Source organism: Myxine glutinosa, chromosome 12, assembly GCF_964187855.1.
Source record: "Myxine glutinosa chromosome 12, kmMyxGlut1.1, whole genome shotgun sequence".
Taxonomy (NCBI): Eukaryota; Metazoa; Chordata; class Myxini; order Myxiniformes; family Myxinidae; genus Myxine; species Myxine glutinosa.
In genome coordinates, this window is record NC_136272.1 from 4,255,990 (window position 1) to 4,281,256 (window position 25,267).

General features: G+C 48.1%; 1 protein-coding gene across 1 annotated transcript in view; it reads left to right on the forward strand.

Moving 5' to 3' along the window:
- The window catches only part of LOC137437288 (gamma-aminobutyric acid type B receptor subunit 2-like), a 915,845-nt gene that overhangs the window by 701,385 nt on the left and 189,193 nt on the right, over positions 1 to 25,267 (forward strand). The window contains exon 12 of the mRNA XM_078766430.1: positions 16,894 to 17,001. Coding sequence (XP_078622556.1) covers positions 16,894 to 17,001 — 108 coding nt within the window. The remainder of the gene's footprint in view (positions 1 to 16,893; positions 17,002 to 25,267) is intronic.

A 25,267-nucleotide genomic window follows, 5' to 3' on the forward strand; every position in this document is an offset into this window, starting at 1 on the left:
TGCTCTCACACCTGGTGCCACCTGCACCCTTCTCTCCCCAAGCGCATTCGCGCTGATCCACAACACTCACTACTCATACACTGCTCCACACACCTGTCCAGTTGCACACCTGTGCAATCACACCTGTTCAATTCTCACACACACAGCATCATCTCAGCTAACTACTCCCTTCTGAAACTTGCGCTTCCCAGTCGTCCCTTTAAACTATTGCGCCCCCACGTCATTATAATCCACACTAATCTACCTGCGTCCCCACTACAGGTATCAGTCACTAACTAAACTTAACGTCACCTAATGTCATTTTCGCTAGATCCCTACACACAATATCCTAACCCACCCGGGCTAGTTTTCACTGCCATACACCCCATAAGCTATTGCCCCTTTGCCCCACCATGGGAAGGGTGGCAGGGATGCCACCCTTACCCACCGGGCCTATCGCTCACTACCAATTTTGCACATCAAATTTCAATAAATCAAAATTTTTGCCAATCACTGCCCATCATCTGCCAATCACTACTGCCAATCCCTTGCCAATCATCAAATTTTGTTTTTCTCTAATTTTGGGTCCAAAACACTAACCTCATCACCCAGTCTACTTATTACTGCCTCTCGGTGCGCCAATTCCTATCCAAAGCCCGGCTTCGTAAAGCCAAGCAATGGATGCTGGTTGTTCTGTGCCAGCGGTTGGATACGTCCGGCACTCGGTGCAGGGAAGGAGGTTTACCCGGCCCGAGATCCCACGCACCTTCTCGGCACGGAGCCATCCAATGTCCCGATCTCGACCTGCCGGAATTCCTCAACAAAAAGTGGTCGCCATGACGACTCTTTCTATCGGGCCGCCCGCTCCGCCTAGTGGAGCACGGACGTTCAAAGCGAGGCCCAGCACGGATCGCGCACGGCGGTCCTTTTGAACCCGCCGTGGCTCGGATCCCCGCTGGTTCTCGCGGCACGCGAAGCCCGGCACGCACCGAGGGCCCGCTTCGGCTATAAGTCGTTCTAAATTCTACCCCGTCTAACGTCGATGCTTCGCCTGGACGCTTACACCCCGCAGCCCGTTCCTTGCTCACACATCCAGCCGTTTCCATGCTCCTCGTACCGTCCCTTACACACCCAGGTACACCCATTCCACTCACAGCCTTGGTCACACACCTGACCACCGAACACTTTGGCACACATTCGTTGGTCGCACACCTCACCAACACACCCCTTCGCGCCCCCTCTTCTGTCACCTCCTCTGTGACAATCACAGGTGTGCTCTCATTCGCACACCCAACCACGTGCCTCACCACCAACTCCAGCGTGCATTCCCACTCACGCTCTACCATTCCAGGTGTGCATCCTTCCATCCCAGGTGTACATCCTCGCTCACCTGTCACAACCAGCTCACTCTCCTTGTCACTCTCACTCCTCTCACCACCACTCTTGACAACGCACTCACCCTTACTCTTGACAGCACACTCTTTCCCCATGCACCTGTCCGTCACACACCTTTCTCGCGCACACTCTCCCGTTACACCCTCTGTAACACTCACCACAGGTGGACACTCTTCCTTACTTCTGACAGCGCACTCTTTCCTCATGCACCTGTCCGTCACACACCTTTCTCGCGCACACTCTCCCGTTACACCCTCTGTAACACTCACCACAGGTGGACACTCTTCCTTACTTCTGACAGCGCACTCTTTCCTCATGCACCTGTCCGTCACACACCTTTCTCGCGCACACTCTTGCGCACACTCTCCCGTCACACCCTCTGTAACACTCACCACAGGTGGACACTCTTCCTTACTTCTGACAGCGCACTCTTTCCTCATGCACCTGTCCGTCACACACCTTTCTCGCGCACACTCTCCCGTTACACCCTCTGTAACACTCACCACAGGTGGACACTCTTCCTTACTTCTGACAGCGCACTCTTTCCTCATGCACCTGTCCGTCACACACCTTTCTCGCGCACACTCTTGCGCACACTCTCCCGTCACACCCTCTGTAACACTCACCACAGGTGGACACTCTTCCTTACTTCTGACAGCGCACTCTTTCCTCATGCACCTGTCCGTCACACACCTTTCTCGCGCACACTCTTGCGCACACTCTCCCGTCACACCCTCTGTAACACTCACCACCCCGCGCTTCCATGTGCTCCCTCGCACACACGCTACGACCGACTCACTCTCGCCAGCACCCTCACTCCTTGGCACGCACTTTTTCCTCACACACCCCAGAGTCGGACTTTCTCGCACACCTCCTCTTTCGCACACCAGACCTGTCGCACACTTCACCAACGGCCTCTCACGAACACCCGGGTCTATCTCGACCCCCAAGCTTCTTAAATCCCCTGGCGCATCATACGCACGACCATATTGGTCACCACTTACACCAGGTCCTCTTCCTCTTCGCTTCTCCTCCATCACCTGCGAATCCCTCATCCGGTTAATGAGCACATCATCACGATCCAAACACAGACTTTGGACCAATTCTTTTACTTCCTCCTTTATCTCCTTCTTATCCCCTCTCCGTCGCTTCTTAATTTCGCTCACCCCTTCTTCCACTTCCTCTAATTTCTGCTTCACCTCCTTTATTCCCCGGTACGTCTCCTCAAGCTCATCCTCTAAGGCTACCTTGACCGTTTCCAGGTGCGTCCTCACCTGCCGGTCCTTCGTCTCCATTACCTCTATCACCTCGTCCAACCTCGTTGTCAGTCCCTCACGTACCATCTGACATTCCCTCTTTGTCGCTATCAAGTCGTTTTTTATGTCGTTTTGTGTCGCTTTTAAACCTCCTAATACCGCAGTGTTCCTTTGAACCTGCTCCACTAACTCCGTTTGTCCCACCGTCAGCTGCTCCACCTCCTGCGTCAGGTCCTCTATGCCCCCTTGTAACTTTACAGTCCCCTTTCTCACCTCCTTCTCCATGTGCTCCTTACAGTGCCTCACCTCCTCGCGCACTCCTCCGACCTCCTCACTCACTCCTCTTCTGATCTCCTCTCCCATCACTTGCATCTCCTGCCCAGATGCCACCCTCATCTGCTCCATTTCCTCCCTGTGAGCATCCAGTTTGGCTTCTACCCCCATTCTGACCCCCTCTATCTGCTGCCCCATTTGGTTAACTTCCCTTTCCGCTTGGTCCCTCATGTCCCTCAATTTGCCTTCCATGGTGTTTTCTAACCCCTCTAACCCATTTTTCACTCCCTCTATTTGATTCTCCTGGGCAGCCATTCTATTTTCTACCCCCTCTAACCCATGTCTCACCTCTTTTATCCCATTGTCTAACCCCTCAAAATTTTTGTCTAACTTCTCAAAATTATTGTCTAACTTCTCACCAGTACCCCTCGCTGCGTCCCTCATTACCCCCATTTCGTTTCCCATTACCCCCATTTGGTTTTCCAATCGCTCACCCTGTAGGTTGAGGGACGCCTGCATTTGCGCCATAAATTGCTCCATGAGGGCCTGCATTTGGGCCATTCCTCCCACTTGTGCAGCGGGTGCGGCCGCCGTAGCTATGTGCGAGGCGCCATTTCGCGAACCTGCCGCCCTCACTGCTTCGCTCTCCTCATGTCCCTCATGTCCCTCAATTTGGTCCTGGACCGACCCTGCTTCACTCTCCCCTACCGGACCCCAGCCGTCTTGATCCGCCATGGCGCGACTTGCAAAATTCGAGTTTTCGTAAAACAAATCCAAAAATTTTTTTTTTTTCGTTATAATTTCGGCGAGCGCAGTAACCGCGGGACCGCGCTCCGGATCGATTTTGTCGAGCGCCGTACGCGCTCCGGATCGATTTTCCCTCCCAAAATTTGTGCCTAACTAATTTAGTCCCGGGTCCGAATCTCACTCCTCGACACCAATTGTTACCGTACTAACACAATTGGTGTCCAAAATTTGGGCTAAATAAATTTAGTCCCAGGTTCGAATCCAACTCCTGACAACCAATTGTTACAGACACGACTTTGATGTTAAGGTGGGCCGAGCGGAATGGCCGTCGTGTCCGCACAAATTACCCGATTGTACCCGAACGTTGACGGAGCCGCGCTACGCTGGATCAATAAGGAAAAAGAAGACACACGGCTGGATTATAATGACAGACACTAATGTTTCGATTCTCAATTATATTCGTACGGAAAAGGTTAGATTACAGGGGCTAGAGGTAAAGCACAGAAAAGATGGGCACTTAGACACAGGCTTATCTTAACCCCGGACAGACGACAGGTAAACGGGACAACGGCTGACTCACACGGGGGTTGATGGCAGGGAAAGGCAGGTATCGGTGGCTCCAGGTGCACCTGGGCTCGGGGCAGAATCAACACGGTTCGGTCCGGTCCAAAGATGCGGGGAGGTCACAGCGCTCGGAGGTAACGTTCTTTCACAGGCGGGTTCTCTTCCTCTCAGCGATCGCAGGCAACGTTCTTTCTCAGGCGGGGCGCATCTGACTCAGCGCTCGCAGGTACCTCTTTCTCCAGCTGGGGGCGCATCTCACGTCACATCCGGCGCGGGGCCGCGTATATCCGGCGGGGAGTGACACGCCCTCGGCTCGTTAGCGCCGCCCCAGATGGAATCGGTCCGCCCTTCTGATTGGGTGCGGGGGGTTACCAGGCTCCGCCCTTGAGGAGGAGCTGACAGCCAGCCCCTCCGTGGTAACCCCGTGGAGCGCGTGGTCAATGGCGCTAATCGAGCCGGTGTGAGGACGCATCCTCCCCCGCGCCGCCGCCATCTCCTCTGTTGTTGTTGTAATTGTTGGGGAAGAAGATGGAAGGAGGTATGGGAAAGGTCCTAAACTCACTACTGATGCCATATAATCACATTCTGGTGCAACGAAGAGTCATAATTAATGGAAACGAGGCCTTAACTGACATAGACTAAGAATAACTAGCAAGATGTCCGAAAGTTGTCTACGTGTGGTGCGGTGGACCTGGGCACGACATTTAATGGGGGAATAAGGGGAAGGTCGGCTCTACTGATTGTTGTTTACAGACAATGGGACTAGGGAATGGGGGATTGGGGATAGTTGGGGAGTATTGGGGAAATAGGGGAATATTTACAAGCGGATATGGAGGCCAAATTCCATATTCGCAACAATATATTTATATTTTATATATTTTTAATTAAAGGAAGATGGAAAAGATATATGGAAATGCTGTTGAATACAGAGAATGAATGGGATGGCAACATAGAGAGTAACCCAGTTTTAGGACCGACAGAGAAGATAATTGAGAAGGAAGTTGAGGAAGCGATAAAAGCAATGAAGAGTAGAAAAGCAGGAGGGCCGACGGGAGTTGTGGGAGATATGTTGAAGGCAGCAGGAAGTTGGGGTGTGAAGAGAATGACAGAGATCTGTAATCTGGCGGTGAAAGAAGGCCGCATTCCAGTGGATTGGGAACTGAGTACCCTCGTCCCTCTATACAAGGGGAAACGTGACCCTCTGGAGTGTGGCTCGTACCGAGCGATAAAGTTATTGGAGCATGGAATGAAGGTATTGGAAAGGGTGTTGGAGAGGAGGATAAGGAAGAAGGTGAAGATCGACGAAATGCAGTTTGGATTTATGCCAGGAAGAGGAACGACAGACGTGCTTTTTATTGTGAGGCAGTTGCAGGAGAAGTACATGGAGAAGAGGAAGAAGTTGTTTCTTGGGTTTATTGATCTGGAGAAAGCATTCAATAGGGTTCCACACAAAGTATTGACATGGGCAATGAGGAAGTTAGGAGTGGAGGAATGGTTGATCAGAGTAGTGATGGCAATGTACAAAAGAGCGCGCACAGCTGTAAGGACGAAGGACGGGAACAGTGGTGAGTTTGAGGTGAAGGTGGGAGTGCATCAGGGGTCGGTACTAAGTCCACTACTTTTTGTAGCTGTGATGGAGGTGCTGGCTCAGAACGTAAAGGAGGGTTTACCGTGGGAGTTGTTGTATGCAGATGATTTGGTGCTGATTGCGGAAAGTATGGATGGACTGAAGGAAAAGATGAACAAGTGGAAGGAATGTATGGAGACAAAAGGTCTGAAAGTGAATATCGGAAAGACGAAGGTGATGGCAAGTGGTAAAGCATGTGGTGAGGTGGAAAGAACTGGGAAGTGGCCGTGTGCTGTGTGCAGGAAGGGTGTCGGAGTGAACTCCATTCAATGTCCAATGTGCGCTGAGTGGGTTCATCAAAAATGTAGTGGTCTGAGAGGGTCATTAACCAGTGCGGCAGCTACATTCAAATGTAAGGTGTGCACAGAGGGAGCTGCAGATGGAGGAAATGTTGAGTTGGATCTTGGAGACGGCGTGAAGCTGGAAGGTGTGAAAACATTTTGCTACCTCGGAGACATGCTGAATGGAGAAGGTGGATCAGACTCGGCAACGGTTGCTGGAGTGAGATGTGCATGGAAGAAGTTTCGGGAACATGCTGAATGGAGAAGTTGAAGCTGAAAGGAAAGGTGTATGCTGCATGTGTGAGAAGTGTTTTGATTTATGGGAGCGAGACATAGGTCATGAATGGAGAGCAGCAACGAAGGCTGGAAAGGGTGGAAATGCGAATGGTTCGGTGGATGTGCGGAGTATCGTTGAGAGAGAGGAAGACAAATGATGAATTGCGAAAGATGATGGGAATAGAGCCTGTGATTGATGCTGTGAAGAGGAACAGGTTGAGATGGTTTGGTCATGTGTTGAGGAAGGATGAAAGTGACTGGTTGAGAAGAGTGATGGAAATGAATGTAGAAGGAAGTAGAGGACGGGGAAGACCGAGAAGGACTTGGCTAAAGATGGTGGAAGAAGAAATGTGGGCAAGGGGGTTAACAAGGAGAGATGCAGAAAATAGGGCAAGATGGAGAAGATTGTCATGGGGACCGCAAGGCTAACCCCTGCTCTAGCAGGGAAAATGGCCTTAAAATGCATGTTGTTGTTGTTTGTTGTTATTATATGTATATATATATATTGTTACGTGCTCCTCCCCGACCCCCTGGTCACGGTGTATCTCCGAGCCCCGAGAGGAGTCACGGCAGAAAAATGTGTTATTCTGTGTGTCAAAGATCAACGGAGAAGCCACCCCAATTGTTACTCACAAACAAATATTGTATTAAGATCACACAAGAACAACAGTACAACAACAATAGTATTCAAAAGTACAATCAATATGTCCTATGATGGTACCATCAATTTTGCAATATATAACTCACTGTGCTCGAAGTGAGTGAAACAAGAACATTCCCCAATGTCTCTTATTCCCGGCTTCAAGACGAAGTTGATTCGCTCCAGCGATCGCCAGAACGATGTCCAATCGAGACCAGAATCCCGTGCGGATGGCAAGTATAGTCGCACCGCCGAAGCTGTACAAAGGCGCCCTCTATGCGACTGGGAAATCCAAAGGCGCCCTACAGGCGACTGAGAGATCACACCCTCGGGTATGGACGAAGTAACCTTCAAAAAGCCACGTCACACACACGCCCCAGATCGACGTCTGAATGCGGTGAAAATGGTCGAAAAGAGACGAAACCGCGAGCGAAGCACAAGTCCTGCGCGAGTCAAAATGGCTGACGACCCGCTCTTAAGACGTAACGGCCTGGCGATAATTCTCCTCGGAATCCACTGCCTAAAACCTGACACGCAGGTTAGGTTGGTCGGTCACAGCGATGACAATTCTGTCGCAGGGACCCCTTTCCCGGGAACCCGAAAATTCGCGAGTGACTCTTGCTCGCCAACGTTCGCTTCAGAACCCGGAGCAACTCGACTTTCTTGTCCGACTCATTCGCTCCGCCCTCTTTTTTTCTTCTTCCTCTTCGTCACCCGGTTCCCCATCTGGTTTCCTGTTTCTTTTAACCTTAACTTTTTTACCTGTTGAAAACAGTTCATGAACAATAAACCTTTTGAAAAGAATAATAGTACATGGAATCAGAAATATTTACAGTGGATGCAAACCACCACAACGGAAGTGAAGAATCCGTAACAATACATATTGTAACGATTTTGAGAAGTGTAACGGGTTTTGAGAAGTGTAACGGGTTTTGAGGAGTGTAACAATTTTGGAGGAAGGGTAACGGATGTGAAGAGTATGGTTTTGGTATGGTAACATCCTGGTAATGTAAATAATGGTCGCAGCCGTCCTCCTAATTAATTTCATAGAACATACACGCAGGTCACGATATATCTTTTAAATAGTGTATTTCCTTATTCCATGTAGGCTAAGTATGTGTTTTCCACTAGATTGACTTTGCATTGTATCAAACAAAATAAGCGTAGGCCCTTCCAATTTCCCCAAAACCTCCCTTCCATTTGCCTTCCGCATTTTGGTCGGTTTTTCTCTTCAACCACCATTGGCCACGAGGTAAGGTTGGAGAAGAAAGGCGTGTCTCCACCTCGTCAGAAGAGGGCAGGAGTGAACCGGCCCTAACAGCCAATCAACACCGCGGTGAGTGACCCGGTAGGCGTGCCCTCGGAGCCGGCGGCTTAATTCCGCCGGAGGTGATAAAAGCGACTGTAAGGGACTGCTTTGGGAGATGACTGGAGATGGCTGGAGAGGAGCAACGAGGCTGCACCAAGGAGAGGCCTTGAGAGATACGCTGGGGGATGACCTGGAAGAGGAGCGCAATCCACCGCAAGCCCTACCTACCTGCCTGCAATATCCCCTGTCGTTGGAGAGACGCGCTGAACGGAGGGAGACGGCTCCACCCCAGGAAGAGGAGCAGGTGTGCCGAGCCAGCGCGTGACGGCCGCGGATACGCGACGGAGGTTTTCCCGCCAAAACCGCGAGGGGTTGAAAGCTGCTGCCTCCGACCTTGCCTTCCTCTCAAGCAATCAACCTCGAGCCATTACCTGCCTGCAATATCCACCGTGTGAGTGTGAACGTCCTGTCCTACTCGTTTGTCTTGGGGATTAAGTAAATGAAATAGAATAAGTTAACAATGCACTGTGTGACTGCTCTTTTCCATCTATTGCTGTAAATAATATTGGTCGCTCTAAAATATTGCTTGTGTGTGTATAATAAATCTGTTCTTCCTCCAAACTCTGTCTTTCTTCTCTCTTCTTCTCTTTCGGTCGCTTTAGAGGTTTCCCAATTGAATATCTGTAGCGCGATTAGTCAACGTTCGGTTGGAATCGGGTTCTAATCGGGGAGTAACTGTTCGGACGCGGTTAAATACACCACCGCTCGGTAAAATAACATCCAAAAACCGTGTCCGTAACAATTGGTGTCGAGGAGTCGGATTCGGACCCGGGACTAAATTTGTTAGGCCCAAATTTAAAAAAAAAAATTTTTGGTCAAAATTACGAGCTGCCGAAATTGTGTTGTTTTATAAAACCCGAATTTTGAGATCGCGCCATGGACAATCAAGGCGATCGGATGTCGGTGGGGGAGATAGACGGGTTAGGGGTAACCCAGGAACCAGGGGAAATGTATGTGGAAGAAAGGGAGGAGGAGAGCAATGAGGAGGCGGTTGAGGGGGTGTCGGACGCGCAAAATGGCGCTCTCGCGCACGTGGTATCAGACGCACAAAGGGGCGGCTCGCACGAGCGCGGGGTAGCCGCGCCCGCTGCGCAAATAGCGGGAATTGATGTGCGGGACCTCATGGCGCAGATTAATGCAACCATACTAATGGCAAATATGGGGCTAGAAGCAAAAATGGATGCTCAGAGTGAGCGATTAGAGGGCCAAATGGGGGTAATGGGAAACCAAATGGGGGTAATGAGGGACGAAGCGAGGGGTACCGGTGAGGGGTTAGACAATAATTTTAAGGAGTTAGACAAGAAATTAATGGGGTTAGAAAATAGGATGGAGGACAAATTGCGGGAAATGGGGGAACAATCCGCCCGGGAAATCGAACAGATGGGGAACCAGATGGAGGAAATACGACGAGGGGTGAGTGAGGAGGTCTCGGGGCTGCGCGAGGAGGTAAAGCGAGGCGAAAAGCGTATAGAGAAAGAGGTGAGAAATAATACGGCAAAGTTACAGGGGGGAATAGAAGATCTGACGAAAGGAGTAGAACAGCTGACAGAGGGACAAACTAAGTTAGTGGAGCAGGTTCAAAAGAACACTGCGGTACTAGGAGGGTTAAAGGCGACACAAAAAGAAATTAAAAACGAATTAATAGGGACGCAGAGGCAATGTCAGATGGTACGGGAGGAACTGACAATGAGGGTGGAGGAGGTGACAGAGATAATGGAGACAAAGGACCGGCAGGTGAGGATGCACATAGAGACGGTCACGGTAGCCTTAGAGGACGAACTGGAGGAGACGCACCGAGAAATAAAAGAGGTTAAACAAAAAGTAGAGGAAGTGGAAGAAGGGGTGAGTGAAATTAAGAAGAGACGGAGGGAAACTAAGAGGGAGATAAAGGAGGAAGTCATGGAATATGTACAAGGTCTGTGTTCAAATCATGATGCAGTGCTCACTAACCAAATAAAAAGTTTGCAGGTGGCAGAGGAGGTGCGACGAGGTACGGAGGTGAGTGGCAATGTACATGATGTGAGGGGAGATTCAGTCGGCTTGGGGATTGGTTTGGATCCGGGTGTTCGTGAAAGGCCGTTGGTGAGGTGTGTGACAGGACAGGTGTGCAAAAAAAGAGGTGTGCGAGAATGTCCGACCATGGGGTGTGTGAGGAAAAAGTGCACGCCGAGGAGTGAGTGTGCCGTCAGGAGTGAGCCGGTCGTAGCGCGTGTGCGAGGGAGCACAGGGAAGCGCGGTGTGGTGAGTGTTACGGAGGAAGTAACGAAAAAGTGTGCGCGAGAGGATGCGCGAGAAAGGTGTGTAACGGACGGGTGCATGGGGAAAGCGCATGCTGTCAAGAGTAAGGGTGAGTGCGCGACCGAGAGTGGAGGTGAGAGTAGTGAGAGTGAAACGGAGCGTGAGTTGGTTGTGGCAGGTGAGCGAGGATGTACACCTGGAATAGAAGGATGCACACCTGGAATGGTAGAGCGTGAGTGGGAATGCACGCTGGAATTGGTAGTGAGACACGTGGTTGGGTGTGCGAATGAGGGCACACCTGTGATTGTCACAGAGGAAGTGACCGAGGAGGGGGCGCGAAGAGGTGTATTGGTGAGGTGTGCGAGCAACGAATGTGTGCCAAAGTGTTCGGTGGTCAGGTGTGTGACCAAGTCGGTGAGCGGAGTGAGTGTACCGAGGTGTGAAAGAAAAGGTACGAGGAGAATGGGAACGGCTGCATGTATGAGCAAGAAAGAGGTAGCGTATGCATGTAAGCCTGCAGGTGAAGCGTCGACGGTAACCGGGTTAAAGGTTAGGTCGACTTTTAGCCGGATCGGGCCCTCGGTGCGTGCCGGGCTTCGCGTGCCGCGAGAACCAGCGGAGATCCGAGCCACGGCGGGTTCGAAAGGACCGCCGTGCGCGATCCACGCTGGGCCTCGCGTGGAGCGGCCGCGTCCGGGCTCCACTAGGCGGAGCGGGCAGCCCGATAGGAAGGGTCGTCATGGCGACCACTTTCTATTGAGACGTGCCGGCAGGTCGAGATCGGGACATTGGATGGCTCCACGCCGAGGTGGTGCATGGGATCTCGGCCCGGGTAAGCCTCCGTCCCTGCCCCGAATGCGGGACGTATCCAGCCGCTGGCACAAAAGAACCCGCGTCCATTGCTCGGCTGTACGAAGCCGGGCTGTAGATGTGAATTGGCGCACCGAGAGGATGTAATAAGTAGACGGGTGATGGTGATAGTGATAGTGATTTAAAACGAAATTTAGAAAAGTGAATAGAATTGGCGGTAAATGGAAAATTTTTGAATTGTTGGATTTGGACGAGCGAAATTGGTAGTGAGAGACCCCCGATGTGGTGGGATGGCAAATCCACCATCCCTCACAGGTGGGGGGCAAAGGAACAATAGCTTATGGGGTGTATGGCAGTGAAAACTAGCCCGGGTGGGTTAGGTTATATTGATAGGGCCCTAGAAGATGACATTAGGTAACGTTAAGGTTAGTTAGTGACTGATACCTGTAGTGGGGACGCAGGTAGATTAGTATGGATGATAATGACGTGGGAGCGCAATAGTTTAAAGGGACGACTGGGAAGCGCAAGTTTCAGAGGGGAGTAGTTAGCTGAGATGATGCCGTGTGTGTGAGGATTGAACGGGTGAGAATGGAACAGGTGTGATTGCACAGGTGTGCAACTGAACAGGTGTGTGGAGCAGTGTATGAGGGAGTAGTGGTGATTGCGTGTTGTGTTGACCAAATGGTCCAGGAAGAAAGGAGGGTGCAGGTGGCACCAGGTATGATTGCACAGGTGTGCAACGACAGGTGAATGAAAGACAGGTGTATGGAATAAATGGTATGGAGTATTGGAATGGATGGTCGTGGAGTGAGTATGGTGGAAATTGTGGAGTGGAGTGGATGGTGCGAAGGTGTGAATGGGGGAAGAGTGGACCCCCATCACGGATACCCGGGGCGGGTAGTGTAAGTGTTAGGTAGAGGGTATAGGTAAATTGTGGTTGGATATTGGCATCTGTGGTGCGAGTGGAAGAATGGTCTTTGGATGGGTGCATTAGTGTTGTGGAAATGGCTGGGCGTGTAGCCTGTTAGTGTGTGTAGTTGGTTTGGGCACTCCACCACTGTGAGGATGTCGGCCAGGTGAGGCCGCAGGTGGGCTCTGGGAGCCGGTAGTAGTTGTTGTGGATGGGGCCCGAGGATCCGGAGGACGGACCCGGGTAGCCCAGTGCCAGAGGGCACCAGTGGGGTGACAGATCCAAGAGGGGTCTTCCCCAGTTAGTTAGGTTAGGGTGAGGAGCAGGTAAGCTCGGGTGGCAACTACAGTGGTGGAGGTGTGCAGGTGGGTAGACCTGCTGGGAGAGCTACACGTCGCAGCCCAGAAATTGTGCGAGGGCACAGGGAGATGAATCGGGGGAGTGAGACCCCAAATTGAGAAGCACCACAGTTTGGTCAATGGGAATTGGTTTTTAGAACCCATAGTGTAAGAGGGCCAATGGTTTGGCCGGAGAAAGACCCCGGGTAGTGTAAAGTGTGTTAAAATCATTTAGAGGATAGTTAGGATGAAGGATCTCCTCACACCATCTGCATCCACTCACCTGAGGTGACAGGTACTCCACACCATGCCATGTTTGATTATTTTTTACTGTGCAAATGTTTGGGTTGTGAGACGCATCATGACGTGGGTGTGACATTGTGCTTTGATGTTCCATCTCTGCCTCCTTATGAGGATTGATGATGAATTTGGTGATGGCAAATTTTGAAGTAGAGGGATTGTGGTGACGAATTTGGTATAAGGGAAATATGGGGAAGACGTGACAGTAGTGACGAATTTGTAAATGGGTAGATTTTGTAAATATGGGGTAAGAGCAAGGGTAGTGTAGGTGACAGGGGGGTGACGTACGGTAGGGACGAGCTTTCTCACTTCGCCCTCCGTACGCATTTCACCTTGCATTGCCTTGTTTGACGGGTACCCTTGTGACCTTACCCCTCGCTCAATTGTCTTTCTTTTGTCTCCCACATGACCTGTGCGCCATTGGGTGCCGAGGGGAGCGTGCGTGAGGTGGCCATTGTGCGCCCGAGATTCCCAGAACCAGCACGCTTGCGTTGATGTACCACTTTATGGACCGCTGTTCGGCGGCCAAGTACCACTTGATGGACCCCAGGTTCTGGGGCAGAGCACCTCTGTTGGAGACCGGCCATAGTGGCCAGGGAATCTTGCTTGCGGACCTCGGTAAGGTGGCACCTATGCCAAACAGGTGGACCACCCTTAGTTGGCCCCTGAGGCCCTAAATAATAATAAAAAACGAACACAAGTTGTGCTTTTTATTATGTCCAAATAGGCCGCATGAAGCCAGAAGACGTCAGGAAGAACATCGGCCCAGCAGACAAGGAGAAGACCACCACCAGTTGTTTTGTTGTGTTTATTATGAACCATGGTGACTGCGCACCGAGTGGTGCTTTGTGGTGCTTGTGGTGCTTTTGGGTGCTTTTGGGTGCTTTGGTGGTATTGGTACTGGTGCATCGATGCAATGCGTGCTGTCTCCTCCCTCCCAACAGGAATTTCTTTCTCTTGTTCCCTAAAAAGAAAAGAAAAAAACACACAGGTCCTGGGTTGCGTTGTAAATAAGAAATCACGTCATTGTAAATAATGCTCCCCACCGTAAATGTATAGTTTCAGAATAATTCCGTAATTCGGTTAGCTGTGGGCTTGAGTCTGTTAGACAGGATGCAATGCAATAGGGGGACATACTTATTTGTGTTTTAAAATTGTCACACTCAGGGTCAGGTTAATTGTAGAGGGAGGACGTGCCTGAAGAAAGGAGGGTGCAGTGTAACGATTTTGAGAAGTGTAACGGGTTTTGAGAAGTGTAACGGGTTTTGAGGAGTGTAACAATTTTGGAGGAAGGGTAACGGATGTGAAGAGTATGGTTTTGGTATGGTAACATCCTGGTAATGTAAATAATGGTCGCAGCCGTCCTCCTAATTAATTTCATAGAACATACACGCAGGTCACGATATATCTTTTAAATAGTGTATTTCCTTATTCCATGTAGGCTAAGTATGTGTTTTCCACTAGATTGACTTTGCATTGTATCAAACAAAATAAGCGTAGGCCCTTCCAATTTCCCCAAAACCTCCCTTCCATTTGCCTTCCGCATTTTGGTCGGTTTTTCTCTTCAACCACCATTGGCCACGAGGTAAGGTTGGAGAAGAAAGGCGTGTCTCCACCTCGTCAGAAGAGGGCAGGAGTGAACCGGCCCTAACAGCCAATCAACACCGCGGTGAGTGACCCGGTAGGCGTGCCCTCGGAGCCGGCGGCTTAATTCCGCCGGAGGTGATAAAAGCGACTGTAAGGGACTGCTTTGGGAGATGACTGGAGATGGCTGGAGAGGAGCAACGAGGCTGCACCAAGGAGAGGCCTTGAGAGATACGCTGGGGGATGACCTGGAAGAGGAGCGCAATCCACCGCAAGCCCTACCTACCTGCCTGCAATATCCCCTGTCGTTGGAGAGACGCGCTGAACGGAGGGAGACGGCTCCACCCCAGGAAGAGGAGCAGGTGTGCCGAGCCAGCGCGTGACGGCCGCGGATACGCGACGGAGGTTTTCCCGCCAAAACCGCGAGGGGTTGAAAGCTGCTGCCTCCGACCTTGCCTTCCTCTCAAGCAATCAACCTCGAGCCATTACCTGCCTGCAATATCCACCGTGTGAGTGTGAACGTCCTGTCCTACTCGTTTGTCTTGGGGATTAAGTAAATGAAATAGAATAAGTTAACAATGCACTGTGTGACTGCTCTTTTCCATCTATTGCTGTAAATAATATTGGTCGCTCTAAAATATTGCTTGTGTGTGTATAATAAATCTGTTCTTCCTCCAAACTCTGTCTTTCTTCTCTCTTCTTCTCTTTCGGTCGCTTTAGAGGTTTCCCAATTGAATATCTGTAGCGCGATTAGTCAACGTTCGGTTGGAATCGGGTTCTAATCGGGGAGTAACTGTTCGGACGCGGTTAAATACACCACCGCTCGGTAAAATAACATCCAAAAACCGTGTCCGTAACAATATATATTGTTACAGACGCGGTGGTGGATGTTAGTTTACCGAGCGGTTTTGGTATGACCACGTCTGCACAAGTTACCCGATTATACCCGAACGTTGACTAATCGCGCTACGCTAGGTCAATGAAGGAAAAGACACACAGCTGGGATTCAAATGACACGACACCAGGGTTCAGTTCTCAAGACCTCCGGAGGAGGTTATATTGTTACGGAAGGTCAGATTACAACTACAAGAGGGACAGCATAGTAAGATAAGCACTTAGACACACTCTTATATTATTCCCAACAGACGACAGATAAACGGGACAAAAGGCTGACTCACACGGGGTTTGATGGCTAGGAAAGGCAGGATCGATGGCTCCAGGTGCACCTGGGCTCAAATGTCAGAATCGACTCGGTCCGGTCCAGAGATGCGGGGAGGTATTCAGCGCTCGTACGTGGCAACTTCTCTCTCCAGGCTGGGGGGCGCATCTGACCTCACATCCGGTGAGTCGCTTCGTATCTCCGGCGGGGAGTGACACGCCCTCGGCTCGTTAGCTCCGCCCCAGATGGAATCGGCACGTCGCCTCTCATTGGGTGCGTGCGGGGGGGGGTTACCGGCTCCGCCCTTGACGGGGGACTGACAAGGAGCCCCTTCGTGGTAACCCCGTGGAGCGCATGGTCCGGCGCGCATTGTCAATGGCGGCTAACCGAGCCGGTGTGATGACGCACACTCCCCCCGCGCAGCGTCGTTGTTGTTGTAATTGTTGTTGTAGTTGTAGTTGTAGTTGTTGTTTGGGGAAGAAGATGGAAGGAGGTATGGGAAAGGTCCTAAACTCACTACTGGTGCCATATAATCACATTCTGGTGCAACGAAGAGTCAGAATTAATGGAAAGGAGTCCTTAACTGACATAGACTAAGAATAACTAGCAAGATGTCCGAAAGTTGTCTACGTGAGATGCGGTGGACCTGGGCACGACATTTAATGGGGGAAAAAGGGGAAGGTCGGCTCTACTGATTGTTGTTTACAGACAATGGGACTAGGGAATGGGGGATTGGGGATGGTTGGGGAGTATTGGGGAAATAGGGGAATATTTACAAGCGGATATGGAGGCCAAATTCCATATTCGCAACAATATATATATATATATATATATATATATATATATATATATATATATATATATATATATATATATATATATATATATATATATATATATATATATATATATATTGATATATATATTGATATATATATTGATATATATATTGATATATATATTGATATATATATTGATATATATATATATTGATATATATATATACATTCACTTTTAGATGTTTTAATTTATTTATATATTTATCTCGTATTTGTGTCTAATATTATATATATTTACTTACAAATTTAATCACAAGCTTTTGATATAATTCTTCCACTGACTTTGTTCCACTTATTTTCCACTACAGCTCAGAACCTGGATTCTTACCATCGGATACACAACAGCATTCGGTTCCATGTTTGCCAAAACTTGGCGTGTCCACGCCATTTTCAAAAATGTCAGAATGAAAAAAAAGGTGAGAATCATTCGTATGATCCTGGATGCTGTGGTTACAGGCCTGCATCATTCCCGCCCGGGGTTTTCATAACGTTTTAGTTTTCACATAAAGTGATTAATTTTTACAGGAGCCGAGCTATAACACTGCACAAATCCAATTTGGAAAAAAGGATGGTTATTTAGGTGGATTTCAAACATAAAGTCAAATCAAGAGGACATTTATTGCTTTTATGAGGCGAGTTATTTCCCACAAACAAATTCCCATTAGTAAATCCAGTAAACAGGGTTTTCCACAAGCAAAGTAAAAGATCTTACTAAAATGTATTTTTGGTTTGAACAGTTTGTGATTAAAACAAAAATTTATTTATAGGTACCGTGAGCTCATATTTCAGTAAATTTTGCATTTTATGACATAGCTGACGTCTAGGAAAAACCATGGCCATGTTTTAATCATCCCCAAACCCAGGTCTACATTACATAGGAAAGGTAGCAAGATGGAGAATGGCTTTTTGAAGGGTACCATTATGACGTCATTAACCCTGCCTATACAGTAAGGACTTAATTGTAATTTCTGATTGGGATGTGTTCATTGTGAGTTTGAAACCATTTCCAGGAAATTGTCACCATTTATCTTTGAATTATCCCTGGTGTTGGGCTAGCGGCTAGGGTGCCGGCTTAGGATCCTAGGATCCTGGGTTCGAACCCCGGTCAATCGCTGAATTAACGCCAGGGGGGTTGACTCAGCCTGTCATCCTTCCGAGGTCGGCTAATTGAGTACCAGTTCACTGGTAATTCCCTGCTTGTCGTTAAAGGCGGCAAAAAGGGTTGGCGTCAGGAAGGGCATCCGGCCGTAAAACATTGCTTCAAAAAAGGGGACCGAAAAACAACAACAACCACAGTTCCCGAAAAAGGCCAACCCCCGCTTGCGGGGAAAAATGGCCTCTAAAGGTGGTTTTTTATCTTTGAATGACAGCTCACTTTGAACGGATATTCCTTTTTGATAAAAAAAACACTTTGTAGGATATCTTCTTGTAACCCACAGCGATTTGATGTCTCATCTATCTATAATTCCAGTAATCTCTGTACGTTTGTACGTTTGTTTGTCTGTGACCGCTGTTTCTCGACAACCACGGGTCCGATATACTTTTAACTTGCCAGGTATATTGCTGGGGACCCGAGGATGTGCCTTTTCAAGGTTTCATATTAATCGGACAATTACTTACCGAGCTATGTCCAAAAAACGATTCAACCAATCAGAGAGCAGCGAACTATCGCGTGTGCCGAACGTGGCGGACACACTCTGCCTCGGATGGCACATTTGAGAGCGTATTCATTTATTTCACGTTTGCAAACTATGTTGCCGTTAAACTATGTTTTAAAACGAATTCAAACTGCGATTAAATTAAAACGATTCATCGTAACTGCGATTTGCGAACTTCCGGACAGTGAAGACTTCACTTCCGGCAGCCAATCACAGAACGCTTTGTTGCGTAGGCGTGGCCGATGTGAGACGAGCGGAGCTGAGCGCGTTACGAGCTGACCGCCATTACGGTACGTAATTCGATTTCTTATGCGCATTATTTCTCCCAATTCAGTCAGAGCGAAGGGCGGAAGCGAAGAGCGTTGTTTTTTTTGTTTACGGGCGTACGGGCGGGGTAGAGCGTACGGGTAGCGTTTTTTTTTTTTTTTGGCAAGGAACGGGCACCCACGTACGGGCAATGCCCTAGTTTTATAAATCCTTTCATCGGTCAACGATTCATTCCTTTCTGCTATTATTATCGACACTATAATTATTATTATAAACTATAATTATTATCAACACTACACTATAACTATCCTCCAGTAGCTCTGTCTGTCCACCGTCCATTTAGGGTGTGACTTCCCCTGTTGAAGGAGGGGCTTCATCCTTTCTGGGAGGGGCTTCAAAAACACCATTTTGTTGGAGCAGTGTCGGCCTAAGGCCTCTTTTGTTAGACTCGCGCTTTCTGACTTTCTCACGGCTTTTGATCCCTGGTTTTGGCTTAGCGGCTAGGGTGCCAGCTTAGGATCCTAGGATCCTGAGTTTGAATCCCGGTCGATCGCTGAATTAACGCCAGGGGGGTTGACTCAGCCTGTCATCCTTCCGAGGTCGGCTAATTGAGTACCAGTTCACTGGTAATTCCCTGTTTGTCGTAAAAGGCGACAAACAGGGTTGGCGGCAGGAAGGGCATCCGGCCGTAAAACATTGCTTCAAAAAGGGGACCATAAAAACAACAACAACCACGGTGCCCGAAAAAGGCCAACCCCCGCTCTGCGGGGAAAAATGGCCTCTAAAGGTGTTTTTTTTTTTTTTTTTCACGGCTTTATCCGACAACTTTAATTCGATATCTGATTTCATTTTCCATAGTCGCTAAAATGGTTTAAGACTCGGTTGCAAAAAACGGGGAAGAAATTGGATAAAAGCTACCGTTTTTAGACAAAAATGCATTTTAAATGAAATTAAGGCCTGTAATATAAAGTCCATTCAGACTCCCTCAAGGCTTTATCTCAACTCTAATTCACCATGTGATTTCATTTTTCAAAGTCGCAAATATGGTTTAAGACTCAGTTTCAGTAAAAGGTTAGAAAACCGGCGAAATGCATTTTAATACCTGTTTTGAATGTGTCTGGTCAGACGCGATGTGGGGACGAGGAAAGGAGTGAGGGGAGTGTTGTGGAGAGGGTTCCCTGCTCAGGAATTAGTTATTTATATTATTATTTGCTAAAGATACAGAGACTGAATACTGAAGTTAGGGATCCAACCCTAGTCTAATTATATTTTTTCATATTTTTGGGGTGTATATAAAGAGTTTATTTTAGGCGAGTTTATAACTATGTAATTCAACAATACTATACTTCGAAAAACTTTCCATGTAATAAATTGTATACATGTGGACTAACTATGGAATACAATATTTATTAATAGCGTTCACTTTCAAGCAATTTTTAAATTTGTACAGCGAAGTGTATTTGATGCTTTCAAGTTTAAAAATGAACATCAGAAGTAAATCAGTCAAGGCAGGTTCTCCACTCCCTCCCCTCTCGAGTCAAGTCCATCAAGTCAGGGTGGAAGTGTAATTCTCCCCCTACCTTTCCTCCTTTTCCCTGTGTGTGTTGCTCTCCCATGTGCAGTGTGCGCAGTGAGGGTTGGAGAAGAGTGATGGAGGAGAGGAGTGAGGGAGGCGAGGAGAGTAGAGGAGTGAGGGGTTGGAGAGGAGTGAGTGGTTGGAGAGGAATGAGGGGTGGAGAGGATTGAGGGAGGAGAGTAGAGGAGTAAGGGGAGAGGAGAGTGAGGGGAGAGGAAAGTGAGGGGAGAGGAGAGTGAGGGGAGAGGAGAGTGAGGGGAGAGGAGAGTGAGGGGAGAGGAAGAGGTTGGAAGGAGGGAGGAGGAGAGTGAGGGGAGAGGAATGAGGGGTTGGAGAGGATTGAGAGAGGAGAGTAGAGGAGTGAGGGGAGAGGAGAGTGAGGGGAGAGGAGAGTGAGGGGAGAGGAGAGTGAGGGGAGAGGAGAGTGAGGGGAGAGGAGAGTGAGGGAAGAGGGGAGAGTGAGGGAAGAGGGGAGAGTGGAGTGGAGGGGAAGAGGTTGGAAGGAGGGAGGAGGCGAGTGTGGGGAGGGTAGGGTTTCCTACTAGGAATTGGTTATTTATATTATTACTTAGTAAAAGTACATTGACTGAATACTGAAGTTCGGGATCGAACTGCAGGGCTATTATATATTTTCATATTCCTTGTGTATATATATAGTTTATTTCAGGCGAGTTAACTCTTTTATAACTATGTAATTAAACAATACGTCAAAAAACTTTGTACATAATAACTTGGATATATTTGGACTAATTATGGAATACAGTTTGGTGTTGAGCAATTTTTGATTTATAAAGCGAAGTGTATTCGATGCTTTGAAGTTTATAAATGAATAGAGGTAGGTCAAGGGAGGTCCTCCCCCTCCTCCTCTCAAGTCATGGTCGAGTGTCCCTCTCCTCCCTCTCCCATCCCTCTCCTCCCTCCTCTTCCTGTGTGCGATCCTCTCCCCCTCTCCCCAGTGCTGTATGCGTGGTGTGTGTGTGTGGGGGTGAGGGGGGGGGGGGCGGGAGGGAAACAGGGGAGAAGATTTGAGGTGTTGAAGTCACCTTTTCCAATACTGTACATTGAAAACTGTATTTCCCATGTACATGGACATATATTTACATATTATGTGAAGTAAATCGATTGTGCAGATGACATTATTTCTGCATCTGATGAATTGGCAGTGCCCATAATAGTCAGGTTTGTTATGTAATTTCGTTCTTTTTTTGTGGAGATTAGCAAAACTATACATTTTTGGAAAGCTGATAGCACCAGGAATCCGAAAAACCATGTTTCCATTTGCGCAAATTTTTCTTTGGCGGCCATATTGGATTTTCAAAATGGCCACCATCGGAAACCTATTTTTCGCGATATCTCAACATCCGAACCACCTAGAGTGCTGATTCCAACACCTATACCCACATTTTTGGGGATGAGGAATCACATGAAGCCATCTAAAATAATCTACACCTACCCTGGGATACCAGGTGGCAGCCTACAGCGGATTTTCAAGATGGCCACTTTCAGGAAACATGTTTTTTTCTGAATATGTATACCACATTGAGTGATGTTTCGCTACATTGTGGCACACGGATCATAATTATGAAACCACATCCCTCATATATCCTAAACAGGTGATTTATGTATTCAAGAGGTAAGTATATAGAGATGAGGCTATACAATCCATAATTATACATGTAATAATTACTTTTATTTGAACATAGAATATTTCCCATAGATGAAATTTTATCTTTGTCAACATTCATCAACATTTTGTCCTCATAGGTTTTCAAATGTCCTCATCACTGTCGTCAGAGCAGAGAACAGGTTGACAGTCATCGTCGTTTTCACATTCGGAGCTGCACAAACACAAGTCTGTGCATGCCAAGTCATTGGCACGGCACGAACACCGTCTCGATGAGCAGTCTCCTTTGCACTGACATCTGACCATCTCAAGTATTGCTTTCGGTGCTGGTGGTACATCTGTCATTAGTGGTTTCAATTCCCCATCGTTGTCCTTGAAGTAGCCATGTTGCTGTGGATCCAGGAACACTTGATGTGCGATAGTAGCCTGAGCCCATACCCTTGCCTGAAGATGTACACGATCAACATGCTGATTTAGAGCCCCTAGCGTTGGAGGTAACTTGTGACTTTCAGTCATGTGTTTACAGAAGAGGTACCAGCGCAACTCCGGAATGCTGTTGATACATATTCCCTTTGGTACGTACACTGCACATACAAATCTTGCCAAGTTGGACATCTGATCTGCGGTCACATCTGCAGCATCACCGAGCATTCTCATGGCCTGTATCACGTCACTATCGGCTCTGAAGAAAGCTTCAAACCATGTTGTTTTGCCTATTCGCGAAAACCGTCCAGTATTGTCTGCTCCTGTGAATGTGTGGAATGCTGGCAATGCCTTGGCCTTTTCGACGCCAAGATTGTTCCAGATTGGTTGTACTTGCACAAGGCCCGACACAAGGGAGACAGCAGTGTTTTTGAGCAGAACATCATAGTTAGCTATGACCAAGACCAGGACATCCGTATCAGGAGAGAAGAAGGTAAGCTGTTCTGCGTTGGGATTGCGGCGAGTTGCCAGCACTGCTTGGTGAATCATCAGAGTGTCTGCCTCCTCATGATGTCTTCAAAATGCACGCCTTTGTTACTCTTGGCCTTTCCTGCTGCACATATAATTATCAGCTTGGAGGCATCTCTGTTGTACTCCAACGTTTTCTCAGCCAGATATTCTGCCAAATCTGACTTTGTCTGATCGTGTGACAAGAACCGCTTCATGGTGATGTGTTGGATCTTGGTATTGTCCTTCACTTGGTACTGGACTGGATTGTGCCCCCCTCGTCTTTTTTGTCTTGTGCTTTGCTTCAACGAATCGGCCTTGTAAGTATCAAACACGAGGATAACTTCGTCAAAATGTCTTGTCAGTGACATCAATCTGGTATTAAAGCTGACACTGAGATCTTCAACGGTTACTGTTGCAGCTGGTTTTGTCGACAATTTCTGTACAAGAACCATGGCGTCGACTACTGCTATTTTCATAGCTGCAGAGTTATGGACTTGAGCTTGAGGACTTGAGGTCGGAGCTAAGTCACCCGGAGCTAAGTCTCCATGTTTCACAAGGAGATGGATTAACTTTGACTTGTCAAGGCAAGGAAGCAGGTCACCGTTTGGTGCGAACAAGGCGCGAGGTGTAAGGGTGAATTCGTAGTTGCCTATTGCGTCTTTCTGGTCAACATCACGGCTTGATTTTGTCAATATCATCAGCCTTCCATACAAGTCTTTTGTTTCCTTCAAGTCGACTGACTTGTCCCTGAGCATGATCTTGGTCTTCTTCACACCAGACAAGTACATCGTGTTGTTTTCTTTTTTCACGGGTGCAAATAAGCTGACTGTTCCGTTGATTCTTTCGTCAACATACTCTTCGTACAAGTGTTGACCAATGTTGTCGATATTCAGGATTTGTGACGTGTGCTCCTCTGGGACATAGGCATGTGTGATCAAGTTGTATATGCTATTTCCTTCTGTGGTAAATGGATTGCCATGACTCATGATAGCAGCCTTGATCTTTTCAACCGCTGTATTGTTCAGATTCACTGCCCTCGGACTAAGTTCGTGGTGTTCTGTCACTTTGTCTGTTTTGGTGTCGAACTGATCTTTGAATTCTCTGGTCAGCCGTGACAATTCTGGAGAGGCCATAAAGAATCTCTGCCTTGCATTGGCATTATTGGAGATGCCTGGAAGTCCAGAATGAACCTTCATTGCTCTGTTTTCCTGTTCACAAGCGTGGTCTGCACCGATTGATACAAAGGGGATGCTAGATTTCGTTACTGAGATATTTCCATTCTCGAGTTCCCTGTATGTGGCCGGATGCGTCTTCCTCAGGTCATACATATCTGCTATGTATCGCGGCCAAAGACGTTTGTATTTGATACGATCCATGGAGAAAAATAGCTTGCTGAGTGCCTCACCAGATTCGAGGTAGAGTTTGAGATCTGCGTCCCGAGAAGCTTCCACAAAGAACAGAATTGTCTCCACTCGATGCAGGTAATTCATCAAGGACTTGAACATGGCTTTTTTGGATTGTTCTGTTTCCCAAGTCTTGAATATGTTCACAACATCAGCTGTAGTGATGACATTCAACAGTTTTGTGTTGGCTTCTTTCACACTTGTGGCTTTGGTGAACTTGTCCTTTTCTGAACATGCCTCGTCTATTTCTTCTGACATATCTGAGCAAACGGCTTTCAACTGTGGATAATCTTTGAAGAACAGGTCCAGCGCCATTTCATAAAGTGCTATATATGAATAAATATGAGCACGGAGAGTGCGTTTGTAATGCGAACATCTCAGGATCTGCCTTGTTGTTGAAGGTCCGTAGAGGTCGGCCTCTATCCACGCGTCATCAATACCTGAGTTCTCAATGGAAGTACCCAGGGCTATCAAAGCAGCCATGACCACATGCAGCTCGCCAAGCCGAGGTACAACGGTACCTTTCAGGTCTGGCCTTGCATCCAGCAGCCTTATCACCTTTTCATAGAGGGCCATATCCCAGGAAATGACTGTAGGGTGGCTTGTACCAACAACTAAGTTCTTTAGCTGAGTTGTCTGAGAGATGACGGTCAGAAGAGTCGACCACTCCTGTGCTACTTCAGGTAGAAGGGGTAAGACTCCGACTTGTGTCAAACTGTGACTACCCGACAGCAATGAGTGGTATCCTGCCCAACCAGGTATATATGTGCTGTTTGATTTCTGCATTCTGGTGATCATAGAAGCAACCAACCATCCTAGATGTGTAAGGTGATACGCTGGTGATATACCATCCTTGCTGATGTGGAATGTGTCTGTTCTCTTTATGGTTTTCGGCACCGGCTTGTCACAATGAAGCATAGGAACCTGGTACGGGGTCACTGACAAACTGGTAGTGTCAGCTATGCTCAGTTGTGGCGCCAATGTTTCTCCTTGAGTGTCACGTTTTTGATAAACAGCAATGATTGTTCCATGGGTTGTCCCTTTGCCATCCACGCTGTCTTCAGCAAAGTCTGTGTTATCAGCTGCAAAAAACACAAAAGTTCCCTTCTTCAAAAATGGAGGAACATAAAGTCCTTGGAACTTCAGGGTGTTTTCCACAATGGCATTTGCTAGGGCTGTTTCGAGGTGCATAACACGACTGTACGAGACACAGTAACCTTG